This window comes from Haliotis rufescens, unplaced genomic scaffold (assembly GCF_023055435.1).
Source record: "Haliotis rufescens isolate VD_foot unplaced genomic scaffold, xgHalRufe1.0.p SCAF_6, whole genome shotgun sequence".
Lineage (NCBI taxonomy): Eukaryota > Metazoa > Mollusca > Gastropoda > Lepetellida > Haliotidae > Haliotis > Haliotis rufescens.
In genome coordinates this window covers 8932357-8952229 of record NW_025964334.1, presented here as the reverse complement: position 1 = coordinate 8952229, position 19873 = coordinate 8932357, and the positions used below count along the sequence as shown (strand labels likewise).

General features: G+C 42.8%; 1 protein-coding gene across 1 annotated transcript in view; it reads right to left on the bottom strand.

Moving 5' to 3' along the window:
• The window catches only part of LOC124143940, a 48084-nt gene extending 28546 nt beyond the window's left edge, over positions 1-19538 (bottom strand). The window contains exon 1 of the mRNA XM_046513099.2: positions 19083-19538. Within this exon, the coding sequence (XP_046369055.2) occupies positions 19083-19133 (51 nt within the window). The 5' untranslated portion in view covers positions 19134-19538. The remainder of the gene's footprint in view (positions 1-19082) is intronic.
• Between the last annotated feature and the right edge of the window lie 335 nt (positions 19539-19873).

The following is a 19873-nucleotide window of genomic DNA, read 5'->3' as shown; positions in this document are numbered from 1 at the left end:
ATTTGATGCTTGTCAAAGTAGATCCATGTTCCCTGCAATTGTGTACTCTTTTCATACCCACTCCGCACCACTGCCAGCGGTTCTAGCTCGCCTTATTACAGAGAGTGAGTGAGTGAGTTGGGTTTAACGCCGATGTTAACAGTATTCCAGTTATATCGCGGGGCGTCAACTTAACGTGGGAGGAAAGCCCGAATTGATGCAGGTCTCATACTTAGGTGAAACCCACGAGCACGGGTATGGTGCAGATAAACCTAGAACCATAATCGGGGCGAACCGGGATTCGAACCCACAATCATAGGTTTCTGGCGTGCCCAAGGGACGCAACTCTGCACAGCGAACGCGGCGCCTTAGACGACTGGGCCACCCGTGCCCCTTCTATATTACAGAGAACTGCGGCGCCTTGTATCGGCACCCATGCCCCAGTGTGACATGCGTTTTACCCCTCTTGGAACAGTGTTTCATCAACAGCACGGCACAGCCTAGTATGTGAGGGAAACTCCAGATGACACAGGTTTTCTATTTTTCCCACTTCGGTGAAGCTGCGGTCATAATACAGACTGACAAATGCGCATTTTCTGGGAGAATCTGGGAGACCAGCAGATCCCTGCACAGCTAAGGGACGCAACTCTGCACATTGAATTTCGGCGTTTTAGTCACCCACGCCCAGTGTTTAAAGAACTTCTTAGACGTACACGACAACTACTACGACGATTTATATGAGAACAACGTCGGTAGGATGTTTCAGAAGAAGATCGCGCACGCCTGTCTTCCGTTCCTTACGCTTGCCGAGGGGTAATGTTTTAACCTAGATTACCATTTACATCAACAGAAGAAGCACCGCGCTTCCGAGGGATGCTATCAATGTTGTTTTTATCTCGTTGTGTTATTTTTACAAAATTAACCATACCGCTACTATTCCTTTTACAAGAGCTCCGACAATTAATTATCCCGCAACAATACTCATGACACAGACTCGATTTTACCAAACGAAAACATCTTTTATAATAAGACTCACGTTATGTAATATTATTAAAATGATCACTTAAATCTGTTATAAAAGAAAGACATGAAAATTTAAAAACAACAATAATGATTTGTCAATAATGTTTCATGTCAGATTTGAAAAAAATGATTAGGGGTGGGGAGGCCACCTTTTTTTAAGTGGATGGGTAAATTTAAAACAGCACTCAAAATGCTGGATAAATGCTCATAATTCGATAATCAAATTTATTCAATGAACGGATAATTTTGTTTTGTCACCAAATGATTTAGTTATATGTTGTTTTTTTATACGACAACACGATCAGTATACTTAAGTGGGCGATCGGGTAGCCTTGTGTCTAAAGCGTTCGCTCGTCACGCCGAAGCCCCGGGTTCGATTATCCACATGGGTACAATGTGTGAAGCTCATTTCTGGCGTCCCTTGGCGGGATAATGCTGGGATAATGATAATAGCTACTTAACAGTAGGCACATGCTGTGTTGTACACGAACATTAGGTGTTTAAAATGAAAATATTATGAAACGATTTTTGGTGTTAAATCATCTTTAGATATGTTAGAAAAGTGTGTGAAGCCCATTTCTGGTGTCCCTAGTCGTGATATTGCTGGATTATTGCTAAAAGCGGCGTAAAACCATACTCACTCACTCACTAGAAAAGCCCAACGAATCTCTTCATTGTCTGAAATTCAAGAAACCTACACTTGCCAAAGGTTTGGATGGGATGTTCGAGTGTGTTTGTTTGGATCAGTCTGCATTTGAGACCAGTGGTGTTGCGTTAAAAAGAGAACACCTCGCTGAAACGAACCATGAACTAGGAGAGACTTACGCTGGAATTCCGGTCATATTTCGACAAGGCATTACGCAGCCACTGTCATAATATTTAGGCTGTGAGCTCACTTTACAGGCGCGAGGTCAACGTAATACTAAATATACGGTTCATTTCAAAGTACTTTACTCAACATATGATTTGACATATGGAAAGGAATTTGGTGGTTTTTTCCGTGCACAACACTTGCACTAAACAGTTTTCATTTTCGACTGAACGATATTGTATTTGAAGGGAGGACTAGTTATTTGTGAAGGAATTGTCTTTGTTTTGACAGTCCCGTTCTTGCAACAAAGGCCTAACGTGTTCAAGGATATTAAATTGGTCGGAATGTGTTGGAACCGATTGTGCTTTTTGCATTGCGAGTGAGTGAGTGGAGTGGAGTGAGTTTATTGTGCTGATTGCAATATTCCAGCAATATGACGAAAAGAACACCATGGATTTCCTTCACTCAATGTACCAATATATGGAATCAAAACCGCGGCTGTGAGTGACTACAGACGGTGCCTATGACGACGAGTATTATAAGTCGCAACTTGTGAAGACAGCGATGTAATTACTTATCAATGACTGTGTGTGTGTGTGTGGTGGGGGGGGGGGGGGGGGGGGGTAATAATCCAATTACAAAATTGTATAAAACAGCGGCTTGAAAATAATCGAACCGCGAGAGACAAACCATTGACTTATAAAACTGAAATGCTGTTCAAAGAAGAGTTAAACCAAAGTCACCCATACACTTTGGAACTGTTCACACGACAATCGCAACCAGTACCCTGCATGACGACTGGTTATTGATCTTCATGATCACTGACATTCATACGTGTTGTGGACCCGTGAAGATCCGGGTAGAATAGCTCTTCAGCAACCCATGCTTGCCCTAAAAACCGACTATGCTTGTCGTAAAAGGCGACTAATGGGATCGGATGGTCAGGCTCGCTGACTTGGTTGATGCATGTCATCGTATCCCAATTGCGTGGATCGATGCTCATGATATTAATCACTGGATTGTCTGGTCAGACTCGATTATTTACAGACCGCCGTCATATAGGTAGAATATTGCTGAGTGCGGCGTTAAACAAGAAACCAACCAAATCATACGTGTTGTGAACGTGCAATAACTTACCACTACCTGGTTGTATGGGCGGACACTTAATCAACCATTAATGAATCTGTGCTTGGTGATCATGACATTCGAGACCAGTTCCACACCCAACATACACATCTTCCCGAGGCCAGGGCGTTAACTGACTACAGAAACTGTACTTTTATAGTCAGTTAACGACCTGGCCTCGGTAAGATGAACATACACACAGACCGGTGAGGGTGGTGGGGTGGTATGGTGGTTCGAGCGTTGGCGTGTCCCGCCCTTTACCCAAGTTTGATTCACAACGCGAGAACCCATTTAGGATGCTCCCACCGTGGTATGGTTTATAATTGGGTTATTATTGCCTCTGTTTACGTACACGTAAGCTAAAACTCGCAGATATTGACTCTGTCTCACTCAAGGACCTTTGTAGTCTGTCTTACAGACGCTGATACAAATATATATCATATACAGCCCGTGCAAGTCTATAATGTTTGGCAAGTCTAGATCACTGCAGTATAAGAGTCACTGGGCTCCTTTTTATTATATTTTTATTAAGATAACTGAACAAGTGGTTTTTCTTAGTTCGATATGTTCATTTCAGAGACTAGATTTTAGTCTAGGACCTTTGGAGTTCGTTTGGCAAAGTCTACACGTGTCGGTGCATGTGTTTCTACAGTAACAGAGACGTGTAATTGTGTCATACTCTGACTCGTTGTTTTACCTCTCTCTGTGGTCGACCTAGAGAACCTCTGCACTGAAGTGCCCTATTCGAAAATGCACCCCACGTTTATAACGTAATAGGCGCCCTATGTGCGTTGCATTATTTAACATCACTCTGACCCTTCCTTGTCAGGAAATAGCATGACACCCTATTCATCTTGCTCTGTGTCCCGTCGTGGGTAGTGGGGGAGGTATGGGGGCTGTGTGCAGAGCCGTGAAGACCTGGTTGTGGCTTCGAAGTAAGTCCGAAGTCGAGGTTCGACAGCACCGTACGCATTTATGATCCTAGGTTCGACAGTAACATATCCATTTATGATTCTATGTTCGACAGTAACATACTCATTTATGATCTATGGTCCGATATCAACATATCCATTTATGATTCAATATCCGATATCGTCATATCCATTTATGATCCAATGTCCGATACCATCATATTCATTTATGATCCTAGGTTCGACAGTAACATATCCATTTATGATTCTATGTTGACAGCAACATACTCATTTATGATCTATGGTCCGATATCAACATATCCATTTATGATCCAATATCTGATATCATCATATCCATTTATGACCCAATGTCTGATACCATCATTTATGATTCTTGGTTCGAGAGGAACATACTCATTTATGATCTATGGTCCAATATTATCATATCCATTAATGATCCATGGTCTGAATATGATGATCTAACTGCCCTGATACCAAAGTAAGGTTTTGTGCATTCTCATTTCTTCCTTTATGACCTTGAAATCTTGACTTTGGTCCCCAGTGACATTGTTCGGATTAATACCTTATATTCATTAGTAAACGGTAATGTTCATTAACATCTTATAGATGTTCTCCGGAAAAACAGGGTCATGATTAACAAGGTTAAACTGTATATCTCCTGACTTATGATGAGCATAATGGTAACATACATTCAGAAGACATTGCCGAATCTTTCTTGAGGGATCCTTATATTCGCCTAAACCTACTCATTAAACTTAATGATCGTATAGTTACATTCTGAGGATTCTAACAGTGGACTCTTCAAAATGTAGAGATATCCTGGTAAGGGTTTGTTAGCTTTATATTAGCTAACGAAGTTATACCACCCCTCACCCACAATCAGGGTTGTGGAATAACGAAAAGAGGCAAAACCCTTTCCATATTCATAACAAATTGCTGCCTAAAGCAGAGTTGACTGTACGATTCCGACTATATCATGAGCATGTGTTTATGTATCGCTTTCAAATAGTGATGATACCAGGTGTTCGCAATTCACCATCACTGATAACAAAATGACATCACGTCACAACATCGTTGATGGAATGTCAATCCTACGACAACATGGCATATATTTAGCAACAGTATAGCCACGATTGAGGTGTGGGACATCTTGTCTCATCACTGATAATGATTCGCATGCATGTAGACGGAATTGTACAATGGATTCTTATGATTACTACTCTTTGTGATTATAAAGGATGTTGTCGCTCTATTGAAATTTCCTAAAAATACGGGGACACGGGTGGCCCAGTCGTCTAAGGCGCAGAGATTCGCTGTGCAGAGTTGCGTCCCTTGGGCACGCCAAAAACCTATGATTGTGGGTTCGAATCGGGGTTCGCCCAGATTATGTTTCTAGGTTTGTCAGCACCATACCCGTGCTCGTTGGTTTCACCGAAGTGGTAAAGGTCTGAGACCTGCATCACTTCGGGCTTTCCTCCCACATTATGATGACACGCCGTGATATGACTGGAATAATGTTGAAAGCGGCGTTAAAACCCAACACACTCACTCCTAAAACTACCGTTGTAGATGTACATACCAACTGGATCATCAGGACAAGTTACATTATTAGGCATATTATAAATGGAATATACTGGTGAATGCTAAAATTAAATAATCACCTTTTGTTTAATATAATTTGTGTTTGTGTGTTTGTTGTTTAACGCCGCACTCAGCACTATTCCAGCTATATGACGGCGGTCTATAAATAATCGAGTCTGGACCAGACAATAAAGTGATTGACATCATGAGCATGGATCTACGCAATTGGGATACGATGACATGCCTGACCACTCGAACACGTAAGTCGCCTTTTACGACAAGAATGGGTTGCCGAAGACCTATTCTATCCCGGATCTTCACGGACAGGTTTAATATAACGTGGTTTCAATTTGTACAAAGAGCAATGTAAGATATGTGTGACCAGCTAGAAATGTCATACTTCAGAGATACAGACACATTGAGATATTGGTACCAGCCATTCGCTGTGCAGAGTTGCTCCCCTTGCGCACGCCACAGACCTATGATTGTGGGTTCGAATCCGGGTTCGCCCCGATTATGTTTCTAGGTTTGTCAGCACCATACCCGTGCTCGTGGGTTTCACCTAAGTGGTAAACGTATGAGACCTGCATCACGTCGGGCTTTCCTCCCACATTAAGCTGACACGCCGCGATATAACTGGAATACTGTTAACAGCGGCGTTAAACCAAACTCATTCAGCCACTAACTCATATGGCTGACAGCTGGTCTTTTTTTTTTGCGAAAAGGGTAAGCATGTTCTGCTCCACCTCTTTCACGTTTACACCGCCTCCGTGGTCTTGTGGTAGAGCGTCCGCCCGGAGAGCAGAAGGTCCGGGGTTCGCTCCCCGGCCGCGTCATACAAAAAGACGTTAAAAGATTGTACTTGTTGTTACCCTGTCTGGCGCTCGGCATTAAGGGGCTAAAACAAGGACTGGTCGGATCGGAGTCAGTTTACTGTGTCTGAGTGGGGTATTCATGTTAAACTGCGACATGGTATCTCAGTGGGCTAGCACTATAAATCGGCATCAGTCCGGACTAGTACAAGCAGCCACACACACACATACACGTGCATGCACGTCGCTATATAAGTGCAATAATCTTGGACGCGACGTTAAACCCCATTTCACCTCACCTCACCTTTCACGTTTACAGTGTGGGTTTGTTGGTGTATGGGTGGATGGTCTTTATACTGTACCCATGCTCCTAATCAAATCATCAACCGTTACTTGTAAATAAACGTATATATTGCTATCATAGGGTTCTGACATACCTACACAACTCTAGACGTAATTATTGCCATGTTTGAAACGGATACAATGACTTTATGTTATCAAGTGAACATTATATTAGATTGGTGTACGCAAAACAAATGTTCTTAGCAGAAAACAACATACATTTTTATCCATTTAACCTTGCTGGGGCTGCAAATTGGCCTGATCCTCGTCTTCCTTTAAGAGTGGTAGGATTAGATCATGCCACGCATGGCAAACCTTGACTTATCCCAGCTGGTTATTTCTGCTTGTACAGCAGATTAGCGATATAATCTTAACGTTGACATGCGAGCCCGTTGGGGTGTCCCCACAGCGCATCATCGCGGAAACAGTACGCGTGACGCTACTTAACGTGTCTTAAGAATCTCGGATGTTTCTGCTTAAAGATGGTTAACGAAAATACAGGTCCATCTACCTGTTACTGTTGGTAGTTACATAGAAACATGTTCCACATGCAGTTTAAATGTACGTTTCGGGTGAGATAAATATACACAGAGGCCAAGTAATATAAAAAATATGTAAAAGAGCAAAGAGTATTTCTTCGTTTCCGGAAATACAAGTCCATCTGCCTGTTACTGTTGGTAGTTACATAAGAAAAGAATTTACAAGAAACATTTTCCGCATGCAGTTTAAATGTACGTTTCGAGTGAGATAACTATACAGAGAGGCCAAAGTAATATAAAAATATATATAAAAGAGAAAAGAGTATGTCTTCGTTTCCTGAAAATGAGGAAACATCCAACTTGCAAAAGAATTGTAGATTTGCTTAGAAAATTCAGTTTTGTTTCACGGTCTGTATAGGAGATTGGCCTTAAACAGTGTATTTCGTTTGAAACCTCTACTTTTTGTGGATGGTCAAACTCAACACATGTGGTCATCACAGATAGGTCCGATATGGTAGTGAAGGTCAAGTTTCTGGTTGTCCAGTTTGTTTAATCAAGGCCAGCACTGACCATTAAGTCCAATTACCCTACACTGTGGACTAATTGATTCAGTGTGCACAAGCGTAAATACGTCGTCAATAATAATATAAACTGTCCCGTCGTAAAATCTCTATACGTAACATACTACCACCTGTGACGAATTGGCTTTGAAATGCACATAGTGTATTAGACACGCATATAGTCCCAGAAATAACCCTAATGTATAAAAATAAACAAAAACAATTATTCAAAGGAACCATCGAGGATCAAGGAACCCTCACATTTCAGAGCTGTAACGGGTATGAGTAAAGCCTGCTAGAGCTTTGAACAGTATTCAGTTGTATCGCAGTGTTTTATGTGGGGGGAAATCCCGAAGTGATGCAGAAACCGCGTGGGTTTCAGAATAACACATTTAAAGTTACTTATCCACTCTGATATATAAGTCATGCATAAGGTTATATACAAAGGGGTCCACGATGGATCCACGAGTGTTAAAGGAAACCTCAAGTGTCTTGAAGGCGATGGGTACAGGCTGCCAGGACTGAGACGGGGATGTGTGCAGGTTGACTAACATCTAGTCTCTAAAATCAAAATGTTGTACACCGAAAGGAGTTGTTGGATTATCTTAATAAAGTAAAATATAAAGAAGCTCATTTTCCGAAATTCTAGTAATCTAGACTTGCCAACTACTATAGACTTACATGATACACTACTGCCTAGAAGTTCATCCCCCTAACACGCGTTGACACGCATGTGACACGGGTGCTCAACGGGTTGCACAATGTCCGGTTGTATGTGTTGATATATAATATGTCAGCCCAGTGTATAGGCTGCAAGAGCTGAGAAGGGTGTGTGTATAGGCTCCTGGAACTGGGAATGGGATGAGTATAGGCTGCTGGGGCTGAGAAGGGGATGAGTATAGGCTGCTGGGGCTGAGAAGGGGATGAGTATAGGCTGCTGGGGCTGAGAAGGGGATGAGTATAGGCTGCTGGGGCTGAGAAGGGGATGAGTATAGACTGCTGGAGCTTAGAAGGGGATGGGTATAGGCTGCAAGGGCTGAGAAGGGGATGAGTATAGGCTGCTGGAGCTGAGAAGGGGATGGGTATAGGCTGCTGGGGCTGAGAAGGGGATGGGTATAGGCTGCTGGAGCTGAGAAGGGGGTGGGTATAGGCTGCTGGAGCTGAGAAGGGGTTGGGTTTAGGCTGCTGGAGCTGAGAAGGGGATGGGTATAGCCTCCTGGAGCTGAGAAGGGGATGAGTATAGGCTGCTGGACCTGGGAATGGGATGAGTATAGGCTGCTGGAGCTGGGAATTGGATGAGTATAGGCTCCTAGAGCTGAGAAGGGGGTGGGTATAGGCTGCTGGGGCTGAGAAGGGGATGGGTATAGGCTGCTGGAGCTGAGAAGGGGATGGGTATAGGCTGCTGGGGCTGAGAAGGGGATGGGTATAGGCTGCTGGAGCTGAGAAGGGGATGAGTATAGGCTGCTGGACATCGGAATGGGATGAGTATAGGCTGCTGGAGCTGAGAATGGGATGAGTATAGGCTGCTGGAGCTGGGAATTGGATGAGTATAGGCTGCTAGGGCTGAGAAGGGGGTGGGTATAGGCTGCTGGAGCTGAGAAGGGGATGGGATGAGTATAGGCTGCTGGGGCTGAGAAGGGGATGGGTATAGGCTGCATGGGCTGAGAAGGGGGTGGGTATAGGCTGCTGGGGCTGAGAAGGGGATGGGTATAGGCTGCTGGAGCTGAGAAGGGGGTGGGTATAGGCTGCTGGAGCTGAGAAGGGGATGGGATGAGTATAGGCTGCTGGGGCTGAGAAGGGGATGGGTATAGGCTGCATGGGCTGAGAAGGGGATGGGTATAGGCTGCTGGAGCTGAGAAGGGGGTGGGTATAGGCTGCTGGAGCTGAGAAGGGGATGGGATGAGTATAGGCTGCTGGGGCTGAGAAGGGGATGGGTATAGGCTGCTGGAGCTGAGAAGGGGGTGGGTATAGGCTGCTGGGGCTGAGAAGGGGATGAGTATGGGCTGCTGGAGCTGAGAAGGGGATGAGTATAGACTGCTGGAGCTCAGAAGGGGATGGGTATAGGCTGCTGGAGCTGAGAAGGGATTGCGTATCGGCATATATGCTGTGGGTCAGATTGTGTCAGTGCATTGTTTATAGGTATTTCTGTCACGTAATAAGCTGACGACATGAGCTTTATTTGTATCCTTGTCTTACGTTTTGAAAAATTGACTACTGACTGTCTCATGTGAGTCATTGTCTTGCTATGGGCATAAACTGTTCATGTCAGGTTAACGCATGCTTCAGTATGTGGATAGAGAACATCGTTTGAATTCCATAACTGGCCAAAAGGATATTTTCCTATGTTTAGGAAATTGTCAGTTGTCAGTGAACAACCGTTTAGGGGAGATTCTGAAGTCTGGGCTCAGCGTTTTGTGTCATAGGGAACGACCCTTTATTGTGATGGGTAGGTTGTAGGTGGGCTGCTTGACTATTTTCCCCGCTGCTACTTCAAAACACTTATATTAATTTCTGAAAAGAGGAACCAGACAATTTTTGTGACATCAAGCATGCCCAGTGAGTGGTTTTACGCAAGAAATGGGCTTCACACATTGTACCCATGTGGGGAATCGAACCGGGTCTTCGGCGTGACGAGCGAACGCTTTAACCACAAAGCTACCCAACCGCCCCCATGCTCAGTGAGCTATCAGAAGTGTTTATACTGAGTGAGTGAGTGAGTGAGTGAGTTTACCGCCGCTTTGAACAGCATTTCAGGTATGTGAATGTATATCAGATTGATGTTAAATGAAAACAGATATGTTCATGTTTTCAATGTTTACCAGTTTGGTGAACCCGACGAGTACGGATATGGTGCTAATGCGGACAGTCCTAGAAATATTATCGGGCCGAATCTGGGATTCGAACGCACGATAATTCGTTTTTGGAACACCTAAGGGACGCAACTCTGCAAAGCGCTGGCTTTGACGACCTGGTTACCCCTATTCAGCAAATACGATTTTTTGTGATGGCATCGGGGACGTCGTCGGACACATGCACACGTGTAACCTGTTGGGCGTTACAGACATGTCGTAACACGATTTCATAACTCGATGTTGACATCTATCGTAAGTCTGCCTCCGCGGTCTATTGGTAGAGCCGTCCGCCCGGAGAGCGGAAGGTCCGGGGTTCGATTTTCGTCCTACCAAAAGCTGATACTTGTTGTTACCCTGTCTGACGCCCGGCATTAATGGGCTAAACAAGGACTGGTCGGCTCGGAGTCAGTAAACTTTATCTGAGTGGGGTATTTATGTTAAACTGCGGCATGGTATCTCAGTTGGATGGCGATATAAAATCGGCATCAGTCCACCTCACCACATACGTAAAAACATAAAAACTGGCTCATACAAAATATTGCTTTGGGTTGTTGATCTGAATAATGTTCATACTAAAAAACTAAACAAACATTATCACAAATAAATGGAACAAATTAGGAAATTTCCTCGAAAAATATAATTAGAATCTAAAGAAACGGATATGAAATGATAAATTATAATAGAATCAAGACATCGGTCAGATGATTTACATAGATTTAACTTGATCGTCCCAAACCTTCCGGCCGTTATGCTGAATCTCTAAAATGCGGACACTCGCTTATCTGGACGGTATGTTTGACGTGTTTATATACGACTGGATACACAAACATGCATACAAGAGTTGTGTTTAGGTCTCTGAAGTTGACAGATATCGCAGTGAAAACGGTATTACGCCGTTCTTGCAAATGGTATATATTTTATGAACGTGACATTATGATTCGTTCAGAGTAAACTGTTAAAAGAAGTTATCTAAACTATGCAGCAATTCGCTTAAATGTATACTTATTTATAACTAAGCCGATTTAAATACTATTCCAGCAATAACTCGACAGGGGACGCCAGAAATGGGCTTCACGTATTGTATCCACGTGGGGAATCGAACCTGGGCCTTCGGCGAGACGAGCGAAAGCTTTAACCACTAGGCTACAACACCAACCCTACAAGCATTGGATGGTCGGAGAAAATGGTAGTGTTCTTGTGAGGTCACAAAAAACAAAATTAGGAATTAAGGAATTAACGAAAGTCATTTGAAAACAATGTCACACGTCTTCGCAGTTGTGTTAAATATTTCGGCGCTACAGCCAACATATTCAAGACGGCATATACTGTTTTGAACACTCCACACAAGGTCAAAATGGCCCCGCCCATATCACTTCAGGCATGTATGTTTAAACGTTTTGCAAAAGAAGAAGAAAACAGGCAAAATTCCTTTGGATATATGACCAAAATTGAAACGTGGCTATTTTCTTTCATAATCCCAAACAAACACATCTGTTTAAAAACGAAAAAAGGATCGAAAAAGGTTCAGGCAAAATGAAGTCTGTAACCGAATCACGTGTTCAAGGATATTTCCTCTTTCCCCAAACGATTCTTCATTTCGGGGTTGGCGTACTGTTGTCGGACGTCTAATCTCCTCAGCTTGTGACCTTCACTAGTAAAGGTCACCAGACGACAGTTTAACGATTATGTAACCCAGCAGACGACACACAGAATCACGTGACCACCTGAGTTCGACCGAGGACAGTCTGTGTATCCTCCTGCAACCTCTGACCTTTCGGATACAGTGAACGGGGAAGTGGGAGCGAAATTCAAGAGGACCATGGATAAAAAAAACATGTGGTTTCCTGATTTTGTCGGTACACGTGTACTGCATTTCAGACAGACGTCAGCAGTGGGAACAAGGAATATGATGTGTTTTTGCAAAATTTAAATAATAATAACAGGCTATTTATAATGCGCATATTTCCACACCACTCAGGGGCATACTCAAAGCGCTTTTATTACCCCGGTCACTAGATCAATTTGCACTCAAAAGTCATTCTCAGCTCTCTGGGGAGTATACAACCCAAGCTGCCTGTTAGGCGCTAGAAGGTTAATTGCATCTATACAGCTTGAAAAATGTTAAGCACCACCCTTCCCTATTTTCATAGAGTGTATCTTTTGGAAATATCTAGAAATGGCATTAGTCTCTTTTTGAGAAATGTCTATGGTCCCACTGATAATAGCTCAACTTAAGGCAGAAATATAAAATGTCAATGCAAGAGAATAACAAGTCTTGATAAGCCGCCGAAACAGATTCAATTTGGCCAAAAGGCAAAATAGCTGTGACAATTACAGTAGACTACGGTTATAACGAACACGCTTATAACGAACTGACTGATATAACGAACTTATTTTTTAGTCCCGGCCATTTGTTGTATATATGCTGTATATATGCTTATAATGAACTACGGTTATAACGAACTATAAGTGGTCCCTTTGAGTTCGTTATAACCGTAGTTTACTGTATATGAATGGACCACTGAAAACAAGTGATGACTCCAAGTGTTTTCGAAAAAGGGTAAGCATTTCATACAATCTGCATAAAACAAATACGTATTTATCGGTAACCCCGCACAGCAGTACTCCTGCCATGCGACAGCGCCCTGTACACAAACCAAACAATCAAGTGATCGATGAACCAGAAAATCCAGTGACACGATAGCTGACACGGTACTGACATTGCTGAAGCTAATAAAAACGACATGTGAAATTTAATTTTTATTTAGAGCACTATATATTAATTAGACCACTGCAAAATTTTGAACTACGACCACAACGTACAAGTTATTCCAGAGGGGCCGGAGTCACGTCATATGATGCAACAAAGTAAGGTGAATGGATTTCAACGTCGCGTCCAAGATTATGTATGTGTGGCAGCTGGTACTAGTCCGGACTTGTGCCAGTTTTATAGTGCCTGCCCACTGAGATACCATGCCCCAGTTTAACATGGATACCCCTCAGACACAGTATACTTGCCCACTGAGATACCATGCCCCAGTTTAACATGGATAGCCCTCAGACACAGTATACTTGCCCACTGAGATACCATGCCCCAGTTTAACATGGATAGCCCTCAGACACAGTATACTTGCCCACTGAGATACCATGCCCCAGTTTAACATGGATACCCCTCAGACACAGTATACTTGCCCACTGAGATACCATGCCCCAGTTTAACATGGATACCCCTCAGACACAGTATACTTGCCCACTGAGATACCATGCCCCAGTTTAACATGGATACCCCTCAGACACAGTATACAGACTCCGAGCTGAAGAATCCGTGTCGTATCCCCTTATACACCAAGTACCATGATTTAAAGTATATTGGTATGACGCGACACGTCATCTGATGTCGACTCTCTATGTCAACGTGTATGTTACGTTACAGAAAACGTCATTTCGTCCGAAAATTAATACAGGATACGAGTTAAAAATGATAAGTTTACATGGAAACAAAATGAAATCTGTGCTTCAACGCTATATACATCGATGAAGTATGTCATTACAGATTAACTTTGCTTTGGTCTGTTTATCATTTGTCGGTTTGTTGGTTTGTTGTTTAACGCAACACTGAGCAATATTCCAGCTATATGACGGCGGTCTGTAAATAATTGTGTCTGGACCAGACAATACAATGACTGACATCATGAGCATCGATCCACGCAATTGGGATTAATGACATGCATCAACCAAGTCAGCGAGCCTGACCACCCGATACCGTTAGTCGCCTCTTTGGACAAGCATAGTCGCCTTTTACGACAAGCATGGGTTGCTGAAGACCTATTCTATCCCAGGTCTTCACATGTCTTCATGTTTAACACCGAAGACGTCCTGCATAGTATATTTCAGACGGACTGTTTGTCACTGGGTTAGTGAATCTGGCATTTCCTTTACAGAGATACGATTATGTCTAATTTCTTCCTAGGAAAGAACTTCTTTCGAAAGTCGCCAACATATTTTTATGTTAAATTTAGCATGAAAGTTAATGTATGATTAAACACATAAGAACTGATCTGGTCATAAAACATTGGGGTAGCTTAGTGGTTAAAGCGTTCGCCCCTCACGCTGAAGGCCCGGGTTCGATTCAGCACATGGGGCTGGACCACGCGTTATTGTGTGGACAAAACTTGACACAGTGACACAACAACACTTGCAGGGTGTTGACAAATGCAACGTTCTCCTAGCTGATCAGATATGGCCCACATACAGCGGAATAGACAAGTCACCTTCAGGTAAAGTACACATGTAGATAAAGTGCTTGTCCCGATCACAGAGTGAGTCAACTGCAAGGACGGATGGTAGTGTTGTGGGCAACCCAGCTCAAATAAGCGGTGTATGACATTTCTATAGAATAAGACGTCGGTATGTTTCCACGTTGTAGGCTATATGTTATCGGTTAAAGAAATAAGCGTATACCAGAGAGAGAGAGAGAGGGAGAGAGAGAGAGGGATTGGAAATATAAAACGGATGACATGTGAGTGGGTGAGTGAATGAGGGAGGGAGGGAGGGAGGGAGAAAGAGAGAGAGAGAGAGAGAGAAACAGAGGGGGGTGGAAAAATAAAACGAATGATATGTGAGTGAATGAGTGAGGGAGGGAGCGAGCAACCATGAGTTAGTGAGAGAAAGAGGGAGAGAGAGGGGCAATTGGAAAATTAAAACGAATGATATGTGAGCAAGCATGAGAGAGAGTGAGAGAGAGAAAGGGGGAGGGAGGGATTGGAAATATAAAACGAATGATATGTGAGCAAGCATGAGAGAGAGTGAGAGAGAGAAAGGGGAGGGAGGGATTGGAAATATAAAACGAATGATATGTGAGCAAGCATGAGAGAGAGAGGGCGGGGGAGGAGGGATTGGAAATATAAAACGAATGATATGTGAGCAAGCATGAGAGAGAGAGGGCGGGGGAGAGAGAGAGAGAGAGAGAGAGAGAGAGAGAGGAGGGGAGGAATTGGAAATATAAAACGAATGATATGTGAGCAAGCATGAGAGAGAGAGAGGGGGGGAGGCGCTTTACAAGTGACGGATGCTTGAGTATATCACATCAAATGTTTGTTAACATGCATACTATTCTGTTTAGTGTACATACCGAGCGTGTTCACGCATGTAGCTGTAACATTCTCTTCCAGATAGACAGCAGGTGCCCACACAACGCTTGCGATTGTCTCGATGGCGCGAAAAAGTGCTTCTAGATAAGTCGCTGAATAATCATTATAAGTTAACTTTACTTAAAACTTAACTATTACGTGCATCATTAATATGCTGCGTGCTACACCGAAGAGACGGGTTCGCTTCCCTACATGGGTACAATGCATGTCATGCGGAGTTATTGCTGAAAACGGCATAAAAACCTCACTCACTCACTTACTCGTTCTGTAGTACACAATTATGCATGACACATCAGTGTTAAAATCAGTGTTGTTTTATAATGGTGTTTTGTTTTATGTAGGCTATCAGAGTCGTGTGAGACCCTTACCACGTGTTCCCACAGGTATGAGAAGTCGGAGGCATGTCAAACGATATAGAAATGCATGTCACTTGTAAATATGATAACTTTATCAGATAATACAGGATACTTTGAACCCGTCACATATAACAAGTGTCATTGATGTGCTCATCTACGGGTACAGCTAGACGGAGACAGAACAGTTTAAATGATGAAACGTGATATAATGTTCTGTAAATAAGTGACACATTTTGCGGGCACAAACCGAGCTGAATTTAACAAAACATTATGATATATTTCGTTTATAAAGGGGAAGAGCGGGGTGCACACACACAAACTATTTGTTTCAAGGCAAACTAAACAGTTAAACATTTGGAAATTGTCTCTGCTATCGGGTATACTAAATCTTATTGAAAACAGCTGTGACACCGCGTGTAATGCGATGGACGAAACATAAGATAATTAAGTACACCTTTAAAGCATCTATTACACAGGAAACAACCAACTGGTCTATCAGCTTACTGTGGCCGTGTAATCCTTCCTGGAGACGTGTGTCACAGTGACAGCCCCATAAAGAACTTCCTCAGCCCGTCCTCTCTCATAAAACACTTGTATACTTTTCTTTAAGAGTGAGTGAGTTGGGTTTTAACAGTATTCCACTTATATCGCGGCGTGTCAGCTAGGGTGGGAGGAAAGCCCGAAGTGATGCAGGTCTCAGACGTTTGCCACTTCGGTGAAACCCACGAGCACGGGTATGGTGCTGACAAACCTAGAAACATAATCGGGGCGTACGGGTTGGAACCCACAATCACAGGAATCTGGCGTGCCCAAGGGACGCAACTCTGCACAGTATTTCATTATGATAAATCTGTATCATATAGGAATGAAGATGTAATGTACCCTGGCTAAGCGAGGATGAGATGGCGTGTAATGCAGGAACATTTCCCAAGAAACGTATTCCGTTTTTCCTGTCCATGTTATAAGGAGTTAGTTTCCAGTCACCAATTGAATGATCATGGCACAACATTATGAGTGAGTGAGTGAGTGAGTTTGGTTTAACGCCGCTTTTAACAGTATTCCAGTTACATGTATATCGCGGTATCAGCTTAATGTGGGGCGAAAGCCCGAAGTGATGCAGGTCTCAGACGGTTACCACTTCGGTGAAACCCACGAGCACGGGTACGGTGCTGACAAACCTAGAAACATAATCGGGGCGAACCGGGATTCGAACCCACAATCATAGGTTTCTGGCGTGCCCAAGGGACGCAACTCTGCACAGCGAATCGCGGCGCCCTAGGCGACTGGGCCACCCGTGCCCCCGCACAGCATTATGATGACCCCGATCTTTGTGTCAGTGTGTACTTAAATTCCATTTACGTCCGAGTGGGTAGTATACGACTAACGGGATCGGGTGGTCAGGCTCACTGACTTGGTTGATGCATGCCATCGTATCCCAATTGCATAGATCGACGCTCATGATGTCAATCACTGAATTGTCTGTCCCACACTCGATGATTTACAGATCGCCGCCATATAGCTGGAATACTGCTGAGTGCGGCTTTAAATAAAGCAAACCAACAAACCAAGCTACCGTATTTGGCGCTAGAAGGTTGCAGTTCTACCGGGTACCCATTCACTGAGGGTGAACACAGGCATATTTCGAACAAAGCCCCTTGCCTAAGGAGATACCACAAGTACATGTTACATAATTGTGTTTCAATATGTGGCAGAAACGAAGCCCTAGAAACACTAAGGAACACTGTTACCCATCCAACTACTCTCCGCCGACGTTTCTTAACCGACTGGTTTGTGATCTGTGTGCAGTAGTCAGGACGTATCAACGTACCAGATACTCACTAACACGTGGCACAAAAACAAATCCAAATGAAGACTGGATGTGGACACGTGACTGTAAATTTAATTTACAAAAAAATTATCCATCGCACTTTCACAATTATTTCCTCCTAGCGACCTTAAAGGGAAGCTTGGCTCGGGTGAAAATGTAGCCCAAACAAATTTAGATTATTAAAAACCCACGTTGGTCTGTAAACTCAGATTGTATTATCAAATTTTGCAGATGATTACCCAAAAACAATGTCTTCACGAATGAGTATGGTTTTACGCCGCTTTTAGCAATATTCCAGCAATAGCACGACAGGCGAGACCAGAAATGGACTTCACACACGTGTACCCATGTCGGGAATCGAACCCGGGTCTTAGGCGTGACGAGGAACGGTTTAACCACTAGGCTACCCGACCGCCCCTATTTAACGCAGTCACTAATAACAACTTATAGCATGGTCCCCCTTTAACGCATACTGCGTTAAACAACGCCCTTACGTTAGTAAAATAATCAATACCTGTATCTCTGTCCCCGTACACCTACTTACATACCTAAATGTATAATTCAGTAAATGTTATAAAACACGTTATAGGAATTCCTTGCATTGTGATTCCAGACGCACATACATATATCTTAAAAGAATCTGAATGTCAAGACTGCAATTATGATTTTTTCGTATTTTAAGCCTGAGTGACAGTGTAGGATTTACAGCGTGGTTTAAATACACCAGAAATCTCTCAACGTCAGCATGTGTCACGGGCACTGTCCAAATGATGGGCTATTTCTGGGAAGGCCGTTATTCATTTGCATGTAATATTGGGTGGGGTTAAGTATGACTCAAATATATCATGATTTATGCAAATATATTCATATATTCCCCGGTATGCATCCATTAACAAAGAACAGTGAAGGTATTCTTATATTTTATATATAAGCATTTAATTTATGGTCAAATATGTGGACATATATTCCGTTATATATGACATAGCTTCGGCTACACCATGAAAAATGATATTTGCATAAGAATTAACCTTTCCCATCTGGAATCTCAGATACGAGTCAGCTCGGGAATAATAATTATCTACCGACGCAGCATTATAACACATGTGTTAAAAAATATGACACGATCTGTCATGTAGGCATAACAGGTACCAAAATACATGACAAGACAAATTAACAAACATTTTAATGCATTGTTACATAATGCTAAAGACCAATTAAATGCTAATAACATAATGACTAAAACTGTACTTACCAAGATTTGAACCAAAATCACAAACAACGTAGTCCAAGCCTTATATTCCATGTTGAAAACGGCACAAGTGTCTCACATTTAATATTCCACCGATCCAATTACACACACCGACAGAAGCCTTAGCCCACACTACCGCTCCGCTCCCTGCAAGTGGCCGTATGCCCCGTTTCCCTCTGGCCCTGTTCTCCGTGTTCAGTACACGTCACGCAAACACACACACATGCTGCTACGACTTCTAAACACTTGTTCCGTTTTACGATAACTTAAACGCTTGTCCAGTTTGGGTTTGCCTCTCTCGTTAGTCCAGCTGTGGTTTACTTAAACTTGTAAACATAAACATTAATTAGAATTGTTTTTTACATAGGTAGGCCTCTTCTTAACCACTCTGTTATTGTTCATGTGTAAGTCATGTGCACGATCTTCTAATCTCATGAACGCGTTTGTGATTGTTGGTGATGTGAACTTGGTTAGGCTTAGATAACAAGGGCGTATTTCATTCAGAGTATAAAAGACAAATTGTTCGGAGACTGGTTATTACAAACAGTCCTTAAAGGTCAAACATGCATTTTGAAATAAATAAAATAATGAAATTTTGAAATTATGAAATCAATTTATCATTAAATTATTAAATCAATATATGTTGTGAAAAACTAAAAGAATATGTAATTCCGCTGATCTAGCGTAAACAGGGTGGTTATGAACTTTATTAAGTAGATGCCTGTTCATTAAAATATTAAACAACCAGAATAAATACATACAATCAGAACAGGTAAGAAATTCCTCGGGTGCTA